This window comes from Carettochelys insculpta, chromosome 32 (genome assembly GCF_033958435.1).
Source record: "Carettochelys insculpta isolate YL-2023 chromosome 32, ASM3395843v1, whole genome shotgun sequence".
Lineage (NCBI taxonomy): Eukaryota > Metazoa > Chordata > Testudines > Carettochelyidae > Carettochelys > Carettochelys insculpta.
In genome coordinates this window covers 1,664,790-1,680,185 of record NC_134168.1, presented here as the reverse complement: position 1 = coordinate 1,680,185, position 15,396 = coordinate 1,664,790, and the positions used below count along the sequence as shown (strand labels likewise).

Genomic DNA, 15,396 nt, shown 5'->3' with positions numbered 1-15,396 from the left:
GTGGTTCAGAGAAAGATAAGTCAAACATGTGGCACCATCTTCTTCTTCTTCTTCTTCTTCTTCTTCTTCTTCTTCAACAACAACAACAACAGCATCAGTGGATTGTAATTTAGTTACTACAGTCACAGCCCAAGATGTTCATGAGAGAACAGACCCTTTAAGTTGTCTTGGGCACTGGTGACTGGTGAAGGAAGTCCCAGGGTGGGCACCAGCCACATGGCCCCCCTCCTCCCCACTTCTGCCCTGCCCTTCTCTGCCCCCCACATCCTCTGCCCCCATCTGTCTCTTCCTCTAGAACTGCCCCATTGCTTCTGGGGAGGTGGGGCTGGTGTCCCTTTCCCTTTGAGCAGCATGGCCCGAGGAAGCTTGCACAGCTCAAGGGGAGGGGACAGACCACCACCATACTCAGATCTAATAGTGAGTGTATGGGGGGCAGATGGTGGGGTGTGTGTGCTCTCCTGTGCACCCCCACGGTCCCGAGGGGCACCACAAAAGCTGGGACACCCAATAAACAGCATCTTTTGAAAATACAGGAAGGAAGTCGTAGGTCCTGGGAATGAGTGATGGGGGATGGATTACCTGATGATTCCCCGTTTCGTACACTCCCTCGGGGAGTTTGGCATTGGCTGCTGTCGGCAGATAGGACACTGGCCTAGATGGACCTTTGGTCTCACCCGGTGTGGCCATTCAGAAGGGTGCTCTCATGCTCTGCAGCTGTGAAGGGAGCACGGGTCTGTAGCTCGGAGTTCTGTGTCCAGCCTTGGGAGCAAGGCGAGGGCCTGGGGTTGGAGGGAGAGGCTCTGGGGCTCCTGGGTTCCCTTCCAGCTCTCAGAGGGAACTGGGGTCTGGTGCGGGAGATCCTGGAGTTCTAATAAGTTATCCCAGATTCTCTGGATGGCTTTTGGGGGTGAGTTAGGGCGTGTGGGGATAGATAGGTAGAGAGATAGACGGTTAGATAGATAGATAGAGAGAGAGAGAGAGAGAGAGATACGGTGTGTGGGGATAGATAGAGAGAGAGAGAGAGAGATACGGTGTATGGGGATAGAGAGAGAGAGCGAGAGAGAGAGAGAGAGAGAGAGAGAGATAGGTAAGGCGTATGAGGGTAGATAGATACGGTGTATGGGCATAGATAGATAGAGAGATAGATACATAGATAGGTACGGTGTGTGGGGATAGATAGATAGAGAGATAGATAGAGAGATATGTATGGTGTGTGGGGATAGATAGATAGACAGATAGATAGATACAGTGTGTGGGGATAGATAGACAGATAGACAGATACGGTGTGTGGGGATAGATAGATAGGTAGATAGATAGGTACGGTGTGTGGGGATAGATAGATAGATAGATAGGAGGTCATCGAGTCCAGTCCCCTGCCTAAAGCGGGACCAGCTTCAACTAAATCATCCCAGCCAGGACTTTCTCAAGCCAGGACATGAAGACCTCTAGGAATGGAGATTCCACCACCTCTTTCAGTGACACATCCCAGTGATCTGTTACACATCCCATGTCTCCTGGCTCTGTGAGTGCAGCAGAATCTAAGCTTGGGACTTTCCAAGGAGCCTGGGGGAGTTAGGAAGCAATCTGCCGTTCAAAGTCTTATCCCTACGTAGTCACAGCTCCTGAGACCCGCAGGCGCATGCCACCATACAGGTGGTGCCCAGCACCCCGTGGGAAGCAGATCTCTCACAGGAGATGGGCTGTGTAGTGAGGACAGAGTCTGATTTTCCTAAGAGGTAAGATCTGGTTCAACTACTAGGACTGGGCTTTGATAAGTGGAATTGTCCAGCCTGTGTGATGCAGGAGATCAGACATACGATATCTAACGGCTTTAAAATTTATCTGTCTATCCTCATGCACCGTATCTGTCTCTTGTGCCGTAACAGGGTCAGACCAGCAGAACCCAGGTGGAAGGGTGAAAGGCAGCTCAGGACGCAGCCTGGGCTAGGGGGAGAACAGAAAGAGGTAGTTATGCTCCCGGGTGGAGGCAATTGGGTGCGGCAGCAGGGTGTCCACTGACCTCACTACGGGAGGGCTGGCAGAGCTTAAAAAGCCGTCGCGGCCAAGGGCGGGGGAGAGAAGCAGAGAGGAGGTGGAGGAGGCAGGGAAGTGCGGGAGGCGGTGAGAAGACAGACAAGGAGAAGGAACAACCCAAGAAGCAGCGAGGTGGCAGGCGGGGAGAGGGAGTAGCTGAACCGGAGATTGCCTGGGCTCCCCTCCCCAAGTGAGACAGAAGCCCTGAGCGAGGCACAGGGGGACAGGACTGGTCAGCTGGCCCAGACGGGCAGAGACGGGTGCAGTCTAAACCGTCCGACGGAAGGGAGAGGTGTGGGACCCTGGCAAGCCGCCGGGGTACCCAGCCACACTGTCTACCCCAACCCACCTCTCTTTCCAGAGCAAAGAGGGATTGATGCCTGGAGAGGCTGCATGGCACAGTGGTTAGAGATTAACCAGGCAAATTGATAAGTAGGTAGGTGAGCAGAGTAAGAAGAGACAGAGGAACACACAGGTCAGAATGATCTTTCTGCTTCATGAGCCACGTTTAAAAGGAAGGTGAGTTGCCTGATATTTTTCCTTCCCTTTCAATCTGATTTTATCCCTTCCATTGCCCAGGGCCAGAGTCCGTCTCCTGGTGTCTAAGGATGGGTCTTCCTGGGTGCCCCATTTTCTCCTGCCTGTAAGCAGCCATGCATGCGTGCAGAGACAAGATGTGAGAGGTGCACTCTCTTATTGGGTCAGCATCTATTGGCGAGTGAAAAGAGCTCATAGAATCCCAGGGCTAGGTGGGACCTCAGGAAGTCATCAAGTCCAGTCCCCTGCCTAAAGCAGGACCAGCTCCAACTAAATCATCCCAGCCAGGACTTTCTCATCCCATGACACGAAGACCTCCAGAGATGGAGATTCCACCACCTCTTTCATTAACAGATCCCAGTGCTCCACCACTCTCCTGGTGAAGTAGTTTTTCCTAATATACAACTGACACTTTTCCTTCTGCAACTTCAGACCATTGCTCCTTGTTCTGCCATCTGTCACCCCTGAGAACAGCCTCTCTCCAGCCTCTTTAGAGCTCCCCTTCAGGAAGTTGAAGGCTGCTGTCAAATCACCCCTCACCCTTCTCTTCTGCAAACTAAATCAGCCCGAATCCCTCAGCCTCTCCTCATAGGACATGTGCTGTAAGCCCTTAATCATTTTCATTGCCCTCGGCTGGACCCTTTCCAATGCATCCGCACCCTTTCCATACTGGGGGACCCAGAACTGGAGGCAGAACTACAGAGTTGTTATTCTGGATTTCTGGAGCCGTACATCACAACTACCTCTCCCGTCTTTCCTCTCTAACACTGTTGGACAGAGACAGGTAGAACTGCAGGGCTGGGACAGTCAGCTGCACCCTAAGGGCTGAAGATGGGACCTCAGCCTAAGGTGGCACTGAGACAAGTGGGTTCATTTGATGCATATTAACCATAATTTCTTTGGAGTGTGTGTGTGTGCGTGCGCGTGCGTGCGTGTGTTTTACAGGCATGGGGAGAATGAGGCAAGTCGTTTTTTGAAGAAGACTCTTGACTTCATTCAGAACATCAGACCGGCCATACAGGGTCAGATCCATCTAGCCCAGAATCCCATCTTCCGCCCTTGGCCATGTCAGCTGCTTTAGAAGGAGTGAGCAGAACAGAGCAATTCGCTCAGTGATCCATCCCAGACCAGCCACTTCCACCATCCTGCAGTCAGAGGTTTAGGGAATGGAGCTGTGTCCCCGCCCATCTGGACGAATGGCTGCCGATCCTCCATTAACTCTTCCCATTCCTTTTTTAACCCAGTTCTCCTTTTGCCGTCGACGGCATCCCTGGGGTTTGAGACCTGCAGATGGATCTATGTGTTGCCTGAAGAAACACTTTGCCTCTGAACAGTGCCGTCTTCTCAATTTCTCCCCATAAGGAAGCCATTCTCAACCCATAATCATTTTTGTTGTCCTTCATGGACTCATGAAGGCTGGAAGAGACCTCAAGACCTTTTCTGGACTTTTCCAAATTCTAATAGAGAGCGAGCGAGACAGAGAGATTGATTTATTTTAGATGGTGTGACAAGAGCTGAACATAGTATTTGAGATGTGGGTATATTGTGGATTTATACAGAGGCATTGTGACATGTCTGTCGACTTATCTATCCCTTCCCTAAAGGTGCCCGATGCTCTGTGAGCTCTCTTGATGGCTGCTGTATGGTAAGCGGATGTTCTCAGAGAACAGTGCCTCCAAGGTCTTTTTCTCGGGTGTTAGCAGCTTGTATATAGTCCATTGTTTTGTGTGCAAGTTGTTCGATGTGGTTTTCTTTGCATGTTTCCACATTCAGCTTCATTTTCCTGCCCCATCAGTCAGGTTTTGGAGATCCCCCTACTAACTCTTTGTCGTTTGCTTTAAAAGGAATTACCCTGAGTAATGTTGTACCATCGCTCAGCTTTGCCACTTCTGTTCATTTCTTTTTCCTGCATCATTTATGAATATTTTAAACCGCACTGGACTAGTAGAGATAAATGAGAGGCTTGGCTGGTCCCCTCTCTCTTCTTGGCTACCCTCCTTTGGAACAGAAGCTGCCTTTCTTAACACTCAGGCTGTTGTACAAGGTCCTTCTCTTTGCCTAGATATTTGCCTCATGAGTGGATAAGAAAATATTCAGTTTCTCTCCAGGTTCATAAGGGGACAAAGAAAGATTGGACATTGGAGAGAACAATAGCGTCGTTCTCATTTCTCTTGATAAAGCGGGCTGAAGAGCCACTGGGTTTCATGAAGATAGGACAGTAGGGTTACCATGTCTGAACTTTCAAAACAGAGGACACCCCTGCGAGGGAGTGTATCTGTACCAGTATCTACCAGCTCCCGCTGTATGACTGTTACACTGCGTATAGCACATTCATTCAAAGGGACTTGGTAGATAAGTACAGGCATGCTCCTCAGAGAAGCTCTCTCTTTTGAAAGTCCAGCCCTGGTAACCCTGCAGGACAGAACCTCTGGTGTAGGTTCCACCAGACATTCAGATGCACAAAAGAGTGACTCAAAGTCCCAGAGTCAGATTTTCACAGGCGCTTAAGTGACTTAGGAACAAAACTCTCCCCAGTTTTCTATCCGCCTCTAATGTCACTCTGAATAGGGTATGTTTCTGGGCACATTAATTCTTAAAATATCCTAGCAACTTCTGTAAGGGTGAATTCTTAAAGACACAGAATCACAGACTCCCAGGGCCGGAAAGGGCCTCAAGAGGTCATCTAGTCCAGCCCCTTCTTCAAGCAGGATCAACCCCCACTAAGTCATCCCAGCCAGGACCTTGTCCAGCCGGGACTTAAAAACCTCGAGAGATGGAGAATCCACCACCTCTCTAGGCAACACATCCCAGTGCTTCACCACTCTCCTGGGGAAGTAGTTTTTCCTAATATGTAACCTGCACCTTTCCGTCTTCAACTTCTGACCATTGCTCTTTGTTCTGCCATCTGACACCACTGAGAACAGTTTCTCACCCTCCTCTTTAGAGCTCTTCTTCGGGAAGTTGAAGGCTGCTATTAAATCACCCCTCAGTCTTCTCTTCTGTAAACTAAACAAGCCCAAATCCCTCAGTCTCTCCTCATAGGTCTTGTGCTCCAGCCCCTGAATCATTTTTGCTGCCCTTCGCTGAACCTGCTCCAGCAAATCCACCTCCTTTTTATACTGGGGGGCCCAAAACTGGACAAGACAAATATTAAATATCATTTTCGCCAGGGATCGCCTCCAAGAGCAGGCAGTCAAGGATAAGCAAAGAGATCATTGACCATGTCCTCTGCCGGTGTAAATCGTCCATTGTTCTGTTGGCATCAATGGGCCAGATCCCTGCTGGCGCAGAGTGAATGACTTCCGAGTCTCGTCCCAGAGGGAGAAGACCCACTGTGCCAGCTTCATTTCCTCTTTCGTTCTTCGGCCGGAGCGGAACTGCTTCAAGGGAAGAGACCAAGGAGCCCAACTTCAGTCTGTCACACAGACCTGTAAATATCAGGGGGCCTGATTCTGGGATTTAGATGTATAAAATGATCATTTGGTACCCAAGTCCTTTTGGACGTCCAGCCTAGTCGATCAACCTCTCTGACCCGGAGCTCTCTAGTCCAGCAACATCTGCAATCCAGCATGATGGCCAAGTTTCCTGCAGTCCCATAAATGTTGTTTACAGTCATCAGCCCTGGCTCTCAGTGTTCTGTGCTGTTATTTAGCTGTAATTTGCCCCTTGTGATGGAGTGGGGGATAGGTGTGTGTCTCACAGAGGGTGGGGGGCTGCTGCTGAGGGTAACCGAGGTGACCAGGTGACACCTCTGGGCTGCAGACAAAGGGGGATGTGGAGCCCGAGGGGTTTGAATTGGAACTGGGAGTGGGAAGCAGTGAGTCTGGGCTGGGGGAGAGAGAGACAAAGAAGGGGGCAAATTCCCAGCTCCGGGGGCCCCTGGGGGCCTCCTCTCCCCAACATGGATGGGACTGGCTGTCTCTGCCGGCTGCACTGACTCCTCTGTACGACGCTGTGTCCTGACGGCTCATAAACCCGCTGTTCTCCTGCCGAGTGAGAACCACTCCTGCCTGCGGCCGGGGTGCAGAGCTTGGGGACCCTTGAATCCCATCACACCCCTGCGTGTCTTTTAAAAGCCCAGTAAGCAGGGGAAGAGTTGGTAATGTGCTCGACAATATTGACTTCCTATGGTCCAGCAAATTCAGGTCCTGAGGGTACTAGATGAGAGTCGTTCAACCTGTATTTAAAACTTACGGATTCCCTTCTTCTTCTCTCTCTCTTTCTCTCCCTCTCTCTCTCTCCCCACCTCAAAATTTAGTTTATTAAAACATCATTTTTGCAGACTGGACAAGGACTTTCATTGCATTCACCCTACAACATTCACATGCCATTTCAACGTGACTTTAACGTTATCTGTTCTGTTTTTCCCTTTTTCCAGGTTCTGGATAAACACCAATGAAAAACCAAACCACAATCACTGAATTTATTCTCCTGGGGTTTTCCAGTGACCCACAGATGCAGCTGTTCCTCTTCCTGGTATTTTTAATTATTTATGTAACGACTCTGGTTGGAAACATGACGATAATGCTAGTGATAAAAGCTGATTCTCACCTTCACAACCCCGTATATTTCTTTCTCTTCTATTTATCCTTCACTGATATCTGCTATTGCTCCATCACAGTGCCCAAAATGCTGGTAAACTTCCTAGCAGAGCACAGCACTATCTCGGTCCATGGCTGCATTGCCCAGATGTTCTTCTTCATCCTCACAGCAGGCACGGAGGTTTTCATTGTCTCAGCCATGGCATACGACCGCTACGTGGCCATCTGTGAGCCATTGCGTTACGTGCAGATCATGAGCAAAGGGGTCTGTGTTCAGCTGGTGAGTGGGGCTTGGGCCATTGGATTCTTCTATGCCCTGCTCAACACAGTTTTCACCCTTAAGTTGCACTTCTGTGGGCCCAATCAAGTCCACCATTTCAGCTGTGAGCTCCCTCAAATATTACAGCTGTCCTGCATGGACACCTTCACCAATGAAATGGTTCTGCTGATTTCCGCTGTCATACTTGGAGCGACCTCCTTCCTCCTCACTCTGGTCTCCTATATTCTCATCAGCTCCACCATCCTGAAGATATGGTCTACGGCAGGCAGGCGTAAAGCCTTCTCCACCTGCAGCTCCCACCTGACTGTGGTTGGTCTGTTGTACCTGGCTGCTTTTAGCCAGTACGCAAAACCCAGGTCTGTCTCCTCTTCAGGCGTGTTGGAAGAAATGTTCTCTGTCCAGTACAGTATCTTGACCCCCATGCTGAACCCCATCATCTACAGCCTGCAAAACAAGGAGGTGAAGAGCGCTATCGGAGAATTACTACGCAAACTCAAATTTCTCAAGTTGTGATTTTGACGGGGTGGTTCCATGGGCTTTATGAAAATATGTTTAGGGCATGAATATGTCATGACTCAGGCATGCAGTTGGCAAGGTGGCTCGTGTGAGGTGTTATGGGGAAGGCGGTGACGTGCTATGATTATCCCATTCATACACATGGATCATTTTCATACCTGAAGTTCAGAATATTGACCTGGGTTTGTGCAGTCCATTTTTCTTGCCCTGCGTCACTCAGGGTAGGCCTACGCAGTGAAGTTATTTCAGAATAAAGGCTGTTATTTCAAAATAATTTTGTGAGCCTCCACACAACACAACCGCTGTTTTGAAGTAATTTTGAAATAGTGGCAGCCTTATTTTGAGATCGGTAAACCTCACTGTATGAGGAACAGCACCTACGTCAAAATACATATTTCAGAACAGAGACTGTGTAGGACAGGGGCTGCCCCCAAATAATTCAACATATACATATAGTATTTGCACTGCTTTCAGGGGCCCTACTCCCACATAGTGTGTCTACACATAATGGAGTCTAATTTGGAGTAAGTTTTGTGTATTCCGGGGCTTCCCTCTAGAGTAGATACATCATTCAGGAACAGCTTATTTTGGGATAATAGCTCCAGAATAAAATATTCTGGAATGACTGTGCTGTGTGGACATACCTTCACACTGCTGAGTCTTCAGGGACTACCAGCTCAGTGATGGGAAAACCAGGCAGGGCTGATGGCCCGTTAGCGAGTACAATGGACTGTGACGTGGCTTGGACTTCCTGAGGATGGTCCATAATGCTACCCCATCCTGGAAAGCTGGCCTGTTCCACAGGGTATGGGGATAGAGGCCTACCTAACCTGGAAATCCCACATGTGGGGAGGGAGGAAAGCAATGACCTTCTTTAGCTGCCTTCACTTCTGCCGCTCTACCCCAAAGAGATACTTGAAAACATGTGGAAATAAAAGGGCTGTAGCTGAAAGGGAGAAGAACAGCACGTCCCAGGCTTAAGGTTTACGTGGCCTGGGCAGGATTCTTGCACCGACAATAACTAGGTGAGAAGCTATTTATAACCCGTTTCTAGTTATTCCTAGCAAATGTTCCTGGCATTGCTGGTGCATGGAAGTCAAGTAGGGTGTTTTTTTTTCCCCTGTGTTTGGTCAATGTTGATGGCTTATGTAAATGAAGGGGGTTGTGGGAAATGACGGAGAAAAGAAGTTTGCAGTAATAAACACTGGAAAGGAATCCGCTGAGTTCCTCCTGCTTGTTTGCTTGAAACGTGGGCATGGGGCTCTGTGTGTGTATGGGGGAGGGTGCGGTAGAGGACGGGCTTGGGGACGTCACAGCGGGGTTTTGGTGAGGGGATCTCAGACCAGGAGTGGGGGGGCAGCGGAGTGAGGGGAAGGGGTGGAGGGCTCGTGGCAGAGGGTTCACTGTGTGTAGGGGGAGGAAGCCCAGCCAGAGGATGGGGATGGCAGGGTAGGGGGCGTAGGACAAGGTTGGAGGTCTCAGGGGGGTTCCGGAGTGGTTACACGGGAGAAGGTGGAGCTGATCCGTGGGGGGTTCAGGTCTGTGCTGCTTGGTCCTGGCATCTCTGTGGGGGTGGGGGGTCCATGTCGTGGTTCCTGGTGCCTGCATCTCCGGGGAAGAGAGCTGGGCCGTGCCGTGCCAGGCCGTGCTGGCATCTGCAGCTCCAGTGAGGGGGAAGGGGAAGAATTCAGACTGTTCTAGGAGCAGCTTGGGTCCTTGAATGTAGAGTAGAGACTCGTGGGTTTCGCTCTTAATGTGCCAGGTTCATTCGCTATCACACATAGATATAGTCATGAAAACCCTGAGCTAGGGTTGGAGGCTTTGAATCACAATTTATTATACTTAAGCAGCCACACGGGAAAACCAAACTGTACTTAACCAAAAGGGACTGGAATGAGCTATTTTTATCATCTAGTTAGAGATATTCATGCCATGGACATGGGCTTTGGGTGGGGTGTTAGACATCAATTGCACCTCTTATAAATATCGGAACTTTTATCACAGCTATCGTTTATGTATCTAATATAAAATAAACATAGGGGCTATGTGACTCCGGACTATCCACATGACCTTCTCTGGCCTTACTTACGCAGAACGTCAGTCTAGACAATCCAAACAGTTCCTAAGTGCCTTGTAATCAATGAAACTCTGCCATGCACCCGGACGTTCTAATGCAATCTGCCAGCAGAGACCTCTGAACTAATTCGAAGGGTTAAGGAAGTGAAGAGCCGTCTCCCAAAGAGGTTATGTGACCCGGTCTGGTGAGGCATTGAAAGATCTAGCAGAAGCTGTTCATTGGTGCTGAGAAATTCTATTTAGCATTAGGTGACAGGGAGGCCTTGAGAAATGCACCAGACAACCAAAACAAAAGAAAAAAGTCCCAGCCAAATCCTCCCAGGACCGAAAACGCTGCACCCTCTGGCGCAGCAGGAAAGGAGAAGAGCAAATGGATTTTGCTGTGGAGAAGCTTGAAATCTTTCCAGTCTGAAAATCCAGGTGAAAACGGGGTAATTTGCCCTTTATGAAATGTTTCCCATTTTGAGGCATGTTTTTCCTTAGGAATTTCAAAAGATGAAGACAGAGAGAACCTTGAACATAAGAACATAAGAACATAAGAACATAAGAATGGCCATACTGGGTCAGACCAAAGGTCCATCAAGCCCAGCATCCCATCTGCCGACGGTGGCCAATGCCAAGTGCCCCAGAGAGGAGAACAGAAGACAAGTGATTTATCTCCTGCCATCCATCTCCTGCCCTTGTTATGAAGGCTAGGGCACCATACTTTATCCCTGGCTAATAGCCATTTATGGACCTGACCTGCAAAAATTTATCAAGCTCTTTTTTAAACCCTAATAGAGTCCTGGCCTTCACAGCCTCCTCGGGCAAGGAGTTCCACAGGTTGACTGTGCGCTGTGTGAAGAAAAATTTCCTTTTATTAGTTTTGAACCTACTACCCATCAATTTCATTTGGTGTCCCCTAGTTCTTGTATTATGGGAAAAGGTAAATAATTTTTCTATATTCACTTTCTCCACACCATTCATGATTTTATATACCTCTATCATATCGCCCCTCAATCGCCTCTTTTCCAAACTGAAAAGTCCCAGTCTCTCTAGCCTCTCCCCATATGGGACCCTTTCCAAGCCCCTAATCATCTTAGTCGCCCTTTTCTGAACCTTTTCTAATGCCAATATATCTTTTTTGAGGTGAGGAGACCACATCTGCACGCAGTACTCGAGATGTGGGCGTACCATAGTTTTATATAGGGGAAGTATGATATCTTTTGTCTTATTATCGATCCCTTTTTTAATAATTCCTAACATCCTATTTGCCTTACTAACTGCCGCTGCACACTGCGTGGATGTCTTCAGAGAACTATCCACTATAACTCCAAGATCCCTTTCCTGATCTGTCGTAGCTAAATTTGACCCCATCATGTAGTACGTGTAATTTGGGTTATTTTTTCCAACATGCATTACCTTACACTTACCCACATTAAATTTCATTTGCCATTTTGCTGCCCAATCACTCAGTTTGCTGAGATCTTTTTGTAGTTCTTCACAATCCCTTTTGCTTTTGACTGTCCTGAACAACTTGGTGTCATCTGCAAACTTTGCCACCTCACTGCTTACCTCATTTTCTAGATCATTGATGAACAAGTTGAACAGGATCGGTCCCAGGACTGAGCCCTGGGGAACACCACTAGTTACCCCCCTCCATTGTGAAAATTTACCATTTATTCCAACCCTTTGTTTTCTGTCTTTTAACCAATTCCCGATCCATGAAAGGACCTTTCCTCCTATCCCATGACCACCTAATTTACATAAAAGCCTTTGGTGTGGGACCGTGTCAAAGGCTTTCTGGAAATCTAGGTATATTATGTCCACTGGGTGCCCCTTGTCCGCATGTTTATTAACCCCTTCAAAGAATTCTAATAGATTAGACAGACACGACTTCCCTCTGCAGAAACCATGCTGACTTTTGCCCAACAATTCGTGCTCTTCTATGTGCCTTGCAATTTTACTCTTTACTAGTGTTTCTACTAATTTACCTGGTACTGATGTTAAACTTATCGGTCTATAATTGCCAGGATCTCCTCTAGAGCCTTTTTTAAATATTGGTGTTATATTGGCCGTCTTCCAGTCATTTGGTACCAAAGTGGATTTAAAGGATAGGTTACAAACCACTGTTAATAACTCCGCAATTTCACATTTGAGTTCTTTCAGAACCCTTGGGTGAATGCCATCTGGTCCTGGAGACTTGTTACTATTCAGCTTATCAATTAATTCCAAAACCTCCTCTAATGTCACTTCAATCTGAGTGAGTTCCTCAGATTTGTCGCCTAAAAAGGCTGGCTCAGATTTAGGAACCTCTGTATCATCTTCAGCCGTGAAGACTGAAGCAAAGAAATCATTTAATCGCTCCGCAATGGCACTGTCTTCCTTGATCGCTCCTTTTATATCTTTATCATCCAAGGGCCCCACTGCTTTTTTAGCGGGCTTCCTGCTTCTAATGTATTTAAAAAACATTTTACTATCGTTTTTTGAATTTTTGGCTAGCTGTTCCTCAAACTCTTTTTTGGCTTTTCTTACTACATTATGACAGTTAATTTGGGAGTGTTTATGTTCCTTTCTATTTTCCTCACTAGGATTTGACTTCCACTTTTTAAAAGCTGCCCTTTTCTCTCTCACTGCCTTTTTAACATGGCTGTTTAGCCATGGTGGTTCTTTGTTAGGTCTCTTACTGTGTTTTTTTATTTGGGGTATACATTTAAGTTGGGCCTCTAGTATGGTGTCTTTAAACAGTTTCCATGCAGCTTCCAGGGATTTTAGTTTAATTACTCTACCTTTTAGTTTCTGTTTAACTAGCTTCCTCATTTTAGTGTAATTCCCCTTTTTGAAATTAAATGCCAGAGTGTTTGACCGCTGCGGTGTTCTTCCCAACACAGGAATATTAAAAGTTATTATATTGTGGTCACTATTTCCAAGCGGTCCAGTAACAGTTACCTCTTGGACCAGATCCTGCGTTCCAGTCAAGACTAGATCGAGAATCGACTCTCCCCTTGTAGGTTCCTGTACTAGCTGCTCCAAGAAGCAGTCATTTAAGGCATCAAGAAATTTAATCTCTGAATCCCGTCCTGAGGTGACATGCACCCAATCAATATGGGGATAATTGAAATCTCCTATTATTACTGTGTTTTTTATTTTGATAGCCTCTCTAATCTCCCTTAACATTTCAGCATCACTATCACTGTCCTGGTTAGGTGGTCGGTAATATATTCCTAATGCCATATTCATATTAGAGGAATGAATTGTTATCCATAATGATTCTATGGAACATTTTGATTCCTTTAGGATTTTTACTTCATTTGATTCTATATTATCCTTCACATATAGTACCACTCCGCCACCCGCACGACCTGTTCTGTCTTTCCGATATAATTTATATCCCGGTATGATAGTGTCCCACTGATTGTCCTCATTCCACCATGTTTCTGAGATGCCTATTATGTCAACTTCCTCCTTTGATATGAGGTACTCCAGTTCACCCATCTTATTAGACAGACTCCTAGCATTAGTGTAAAAGCATGTTAGAAAACTACCACTATTTATATGTCCGCCTTTCACAGACGTGGTGGATTTTTTTATGCACGATTGTTTCACATCTGATCTTGCCCATATATTATTTCCCACGTTCCCTATCTGACTAACTTCTAGGGAATCCCTGTCTATGGAGCCTCGTGTAAGAGAAGTCTCCGTCCGATCCAGGTGCTCCCCCGCACCAATCGGCTTTCCCCCACCTCTTAGTTTAAAAACTGCTCTATGTCCTTTTTAATGTTTAATGCCAGCAGTCTGGATCCACCTTGATTTAGGTGGAGCCCATCCTTCCTGTATAGGCTCCCCCTACCCCAAAAGTGTCCCCAGTTCCTAATAAATCTAAACCCCTCTTCCCTACACCATCGTCTCATCCACGCATTGAGACTCTGAAGTTCTGCCTGTCTATCTGGCCCTGCGCGTGGAACTGGAAGCATTTCAGAGAATGCCACCAAAGATGTTCTGGATTTCAGTCTCTTTCCTAGTAACCTAAATTTGGCCTCCAGAACATCTCTTCTACCCTTCCCTATGTCATTGGTACCAACATGTACCACGACGACCGGCTCCTCCCCAGCACTGCCCATAAGTCTGTCTAGATGCCTCGAGAGATCCGCAACCTTCGCACCAGGCAGGCAAGTCACCATACGGTTCTCCCGGTCATCACAAACCCAACTATCTATATTTCTAATGATCGAATCCCCCACTACTAAAACCTGCTTCTTCCTAACAGCTGGCGCTCCCTCCCCCGGAGAAGTATCCTCGGCACGAGAGGATACAACATCACCCTCTGGAAGGAGGGTCCCAACTATGGGATGGTTTCCCTCTGCTCCCCTTGACTGCTCTCCTTCCCTGAGCCTTTCATCCTCCGTAACAGCCTCAGGACTGTCAGATTGGAGGTGGGACAGCCCTACTATGTCCCGGAAAGTCTCATCCACAAACACCTCCGCCTTCCTTAGCTCCTCCAGTTCAGCCACCCTGGCCTCCAAAGCACGCACTCGGTCTCTGAGGGCCAGGAGCTCCTTGCATCGAGCGCACACATACGCCACCCGCCCACAGGGTAGGTAGTCATACATACTGCACTCGACACAATAAACAGGATAGCCCCCACTCTGCTGCTGGGCTTCTGCCTCCATTTCCTACTCTAGTTATATATGAGGGTTAATTAAATGTTTCAGATAGAGGTTGTTATAAAGGATTTAGTTTAAGGGCAACAGAAGTAAGTCACTGGCTCCCTCCAAGCTCCCCCTCTAAACTCCCCTCTCCAAACTCCCTCCTGTTAGCACGCACCCTGGTTGCCAGCACCCGGTCGCAAAGCTCCCTGGTCGCTTACTAGCAGGTTTTAAGTGCTCGGCCTCCCTGATAGCTCCTCCCTCTGCCTACAGCTCAGCCAATCAGCACACGGTGTTTCAATTCAAACCTAATCAGCTTCCAACTGCCTGCCTGCCTGAGTACACGGCCTTTCAAACAAACAAACAAACACTCAGCTCAGCACTCCAAACAAACAAACTCCAAACTCCAAACAAACACACAAGCCCAAAACCTCCAAATATAAGCAGCCACTTACCCCAAGGTGCTTTAGTTTGCTCCTTCCTTCTCCTCCTCCAGGAGAGCCTCTCCAAACTCCCTCCTGTTAGCACACACCCCGGTTGCAAAGCTCCCTGGTTGCTTACTAGCAGGGTTTAAGTGCTGGGCCTCCCTGATAGCTCCTCCCTCTGCCTACAGCTCAGCCAATCAGCACACGGTGTTTCAATTCAAACCTAATCAGCTTCCAACTGCCTGCCTGCCTGAGCACACGGCCTTTCAAACAAACAAACAAACACTCAGCTCAGCACTCCAAACAAACAAACTCCAAACTCCAAACAAACACACAAGCCCAAAACCTCCAAATATAAGCAG

At 47.8% G+C, this 15,396-nt stretch overlaps 1 protein-coding gene across 1 annotated transcript; it reads left to right on the top strand.

Moving 5' to 3' along the window:
- The first annotated feature begins 6,966 nt into the window (after positions 1 to 6,966).
- On the top strand, positions 6,967 to 7,905 carry LOC142004513 (olfactory receptor 5V1-like). Its single transcript, XM_074982159.1, has one exon. It carries the CDS (start codon positions 6,967 to 6,969, stop codon positions 7,903 to 7,905), a length of 939 nt encoding a protein of 312 aa, XP_074838260.1.
- Positions 7,906 to 15,396: the final 7,491 nt, after the last annotated feature.

Coding starts and splice junctions, on each gene's coding strand:
- LOC142004513 (XM_074982159.1), top strand. CDS start 6,967: ATGAAAAACCAAACCACAATCACTGAATTTATTCTCCTGGGGTTTTCC.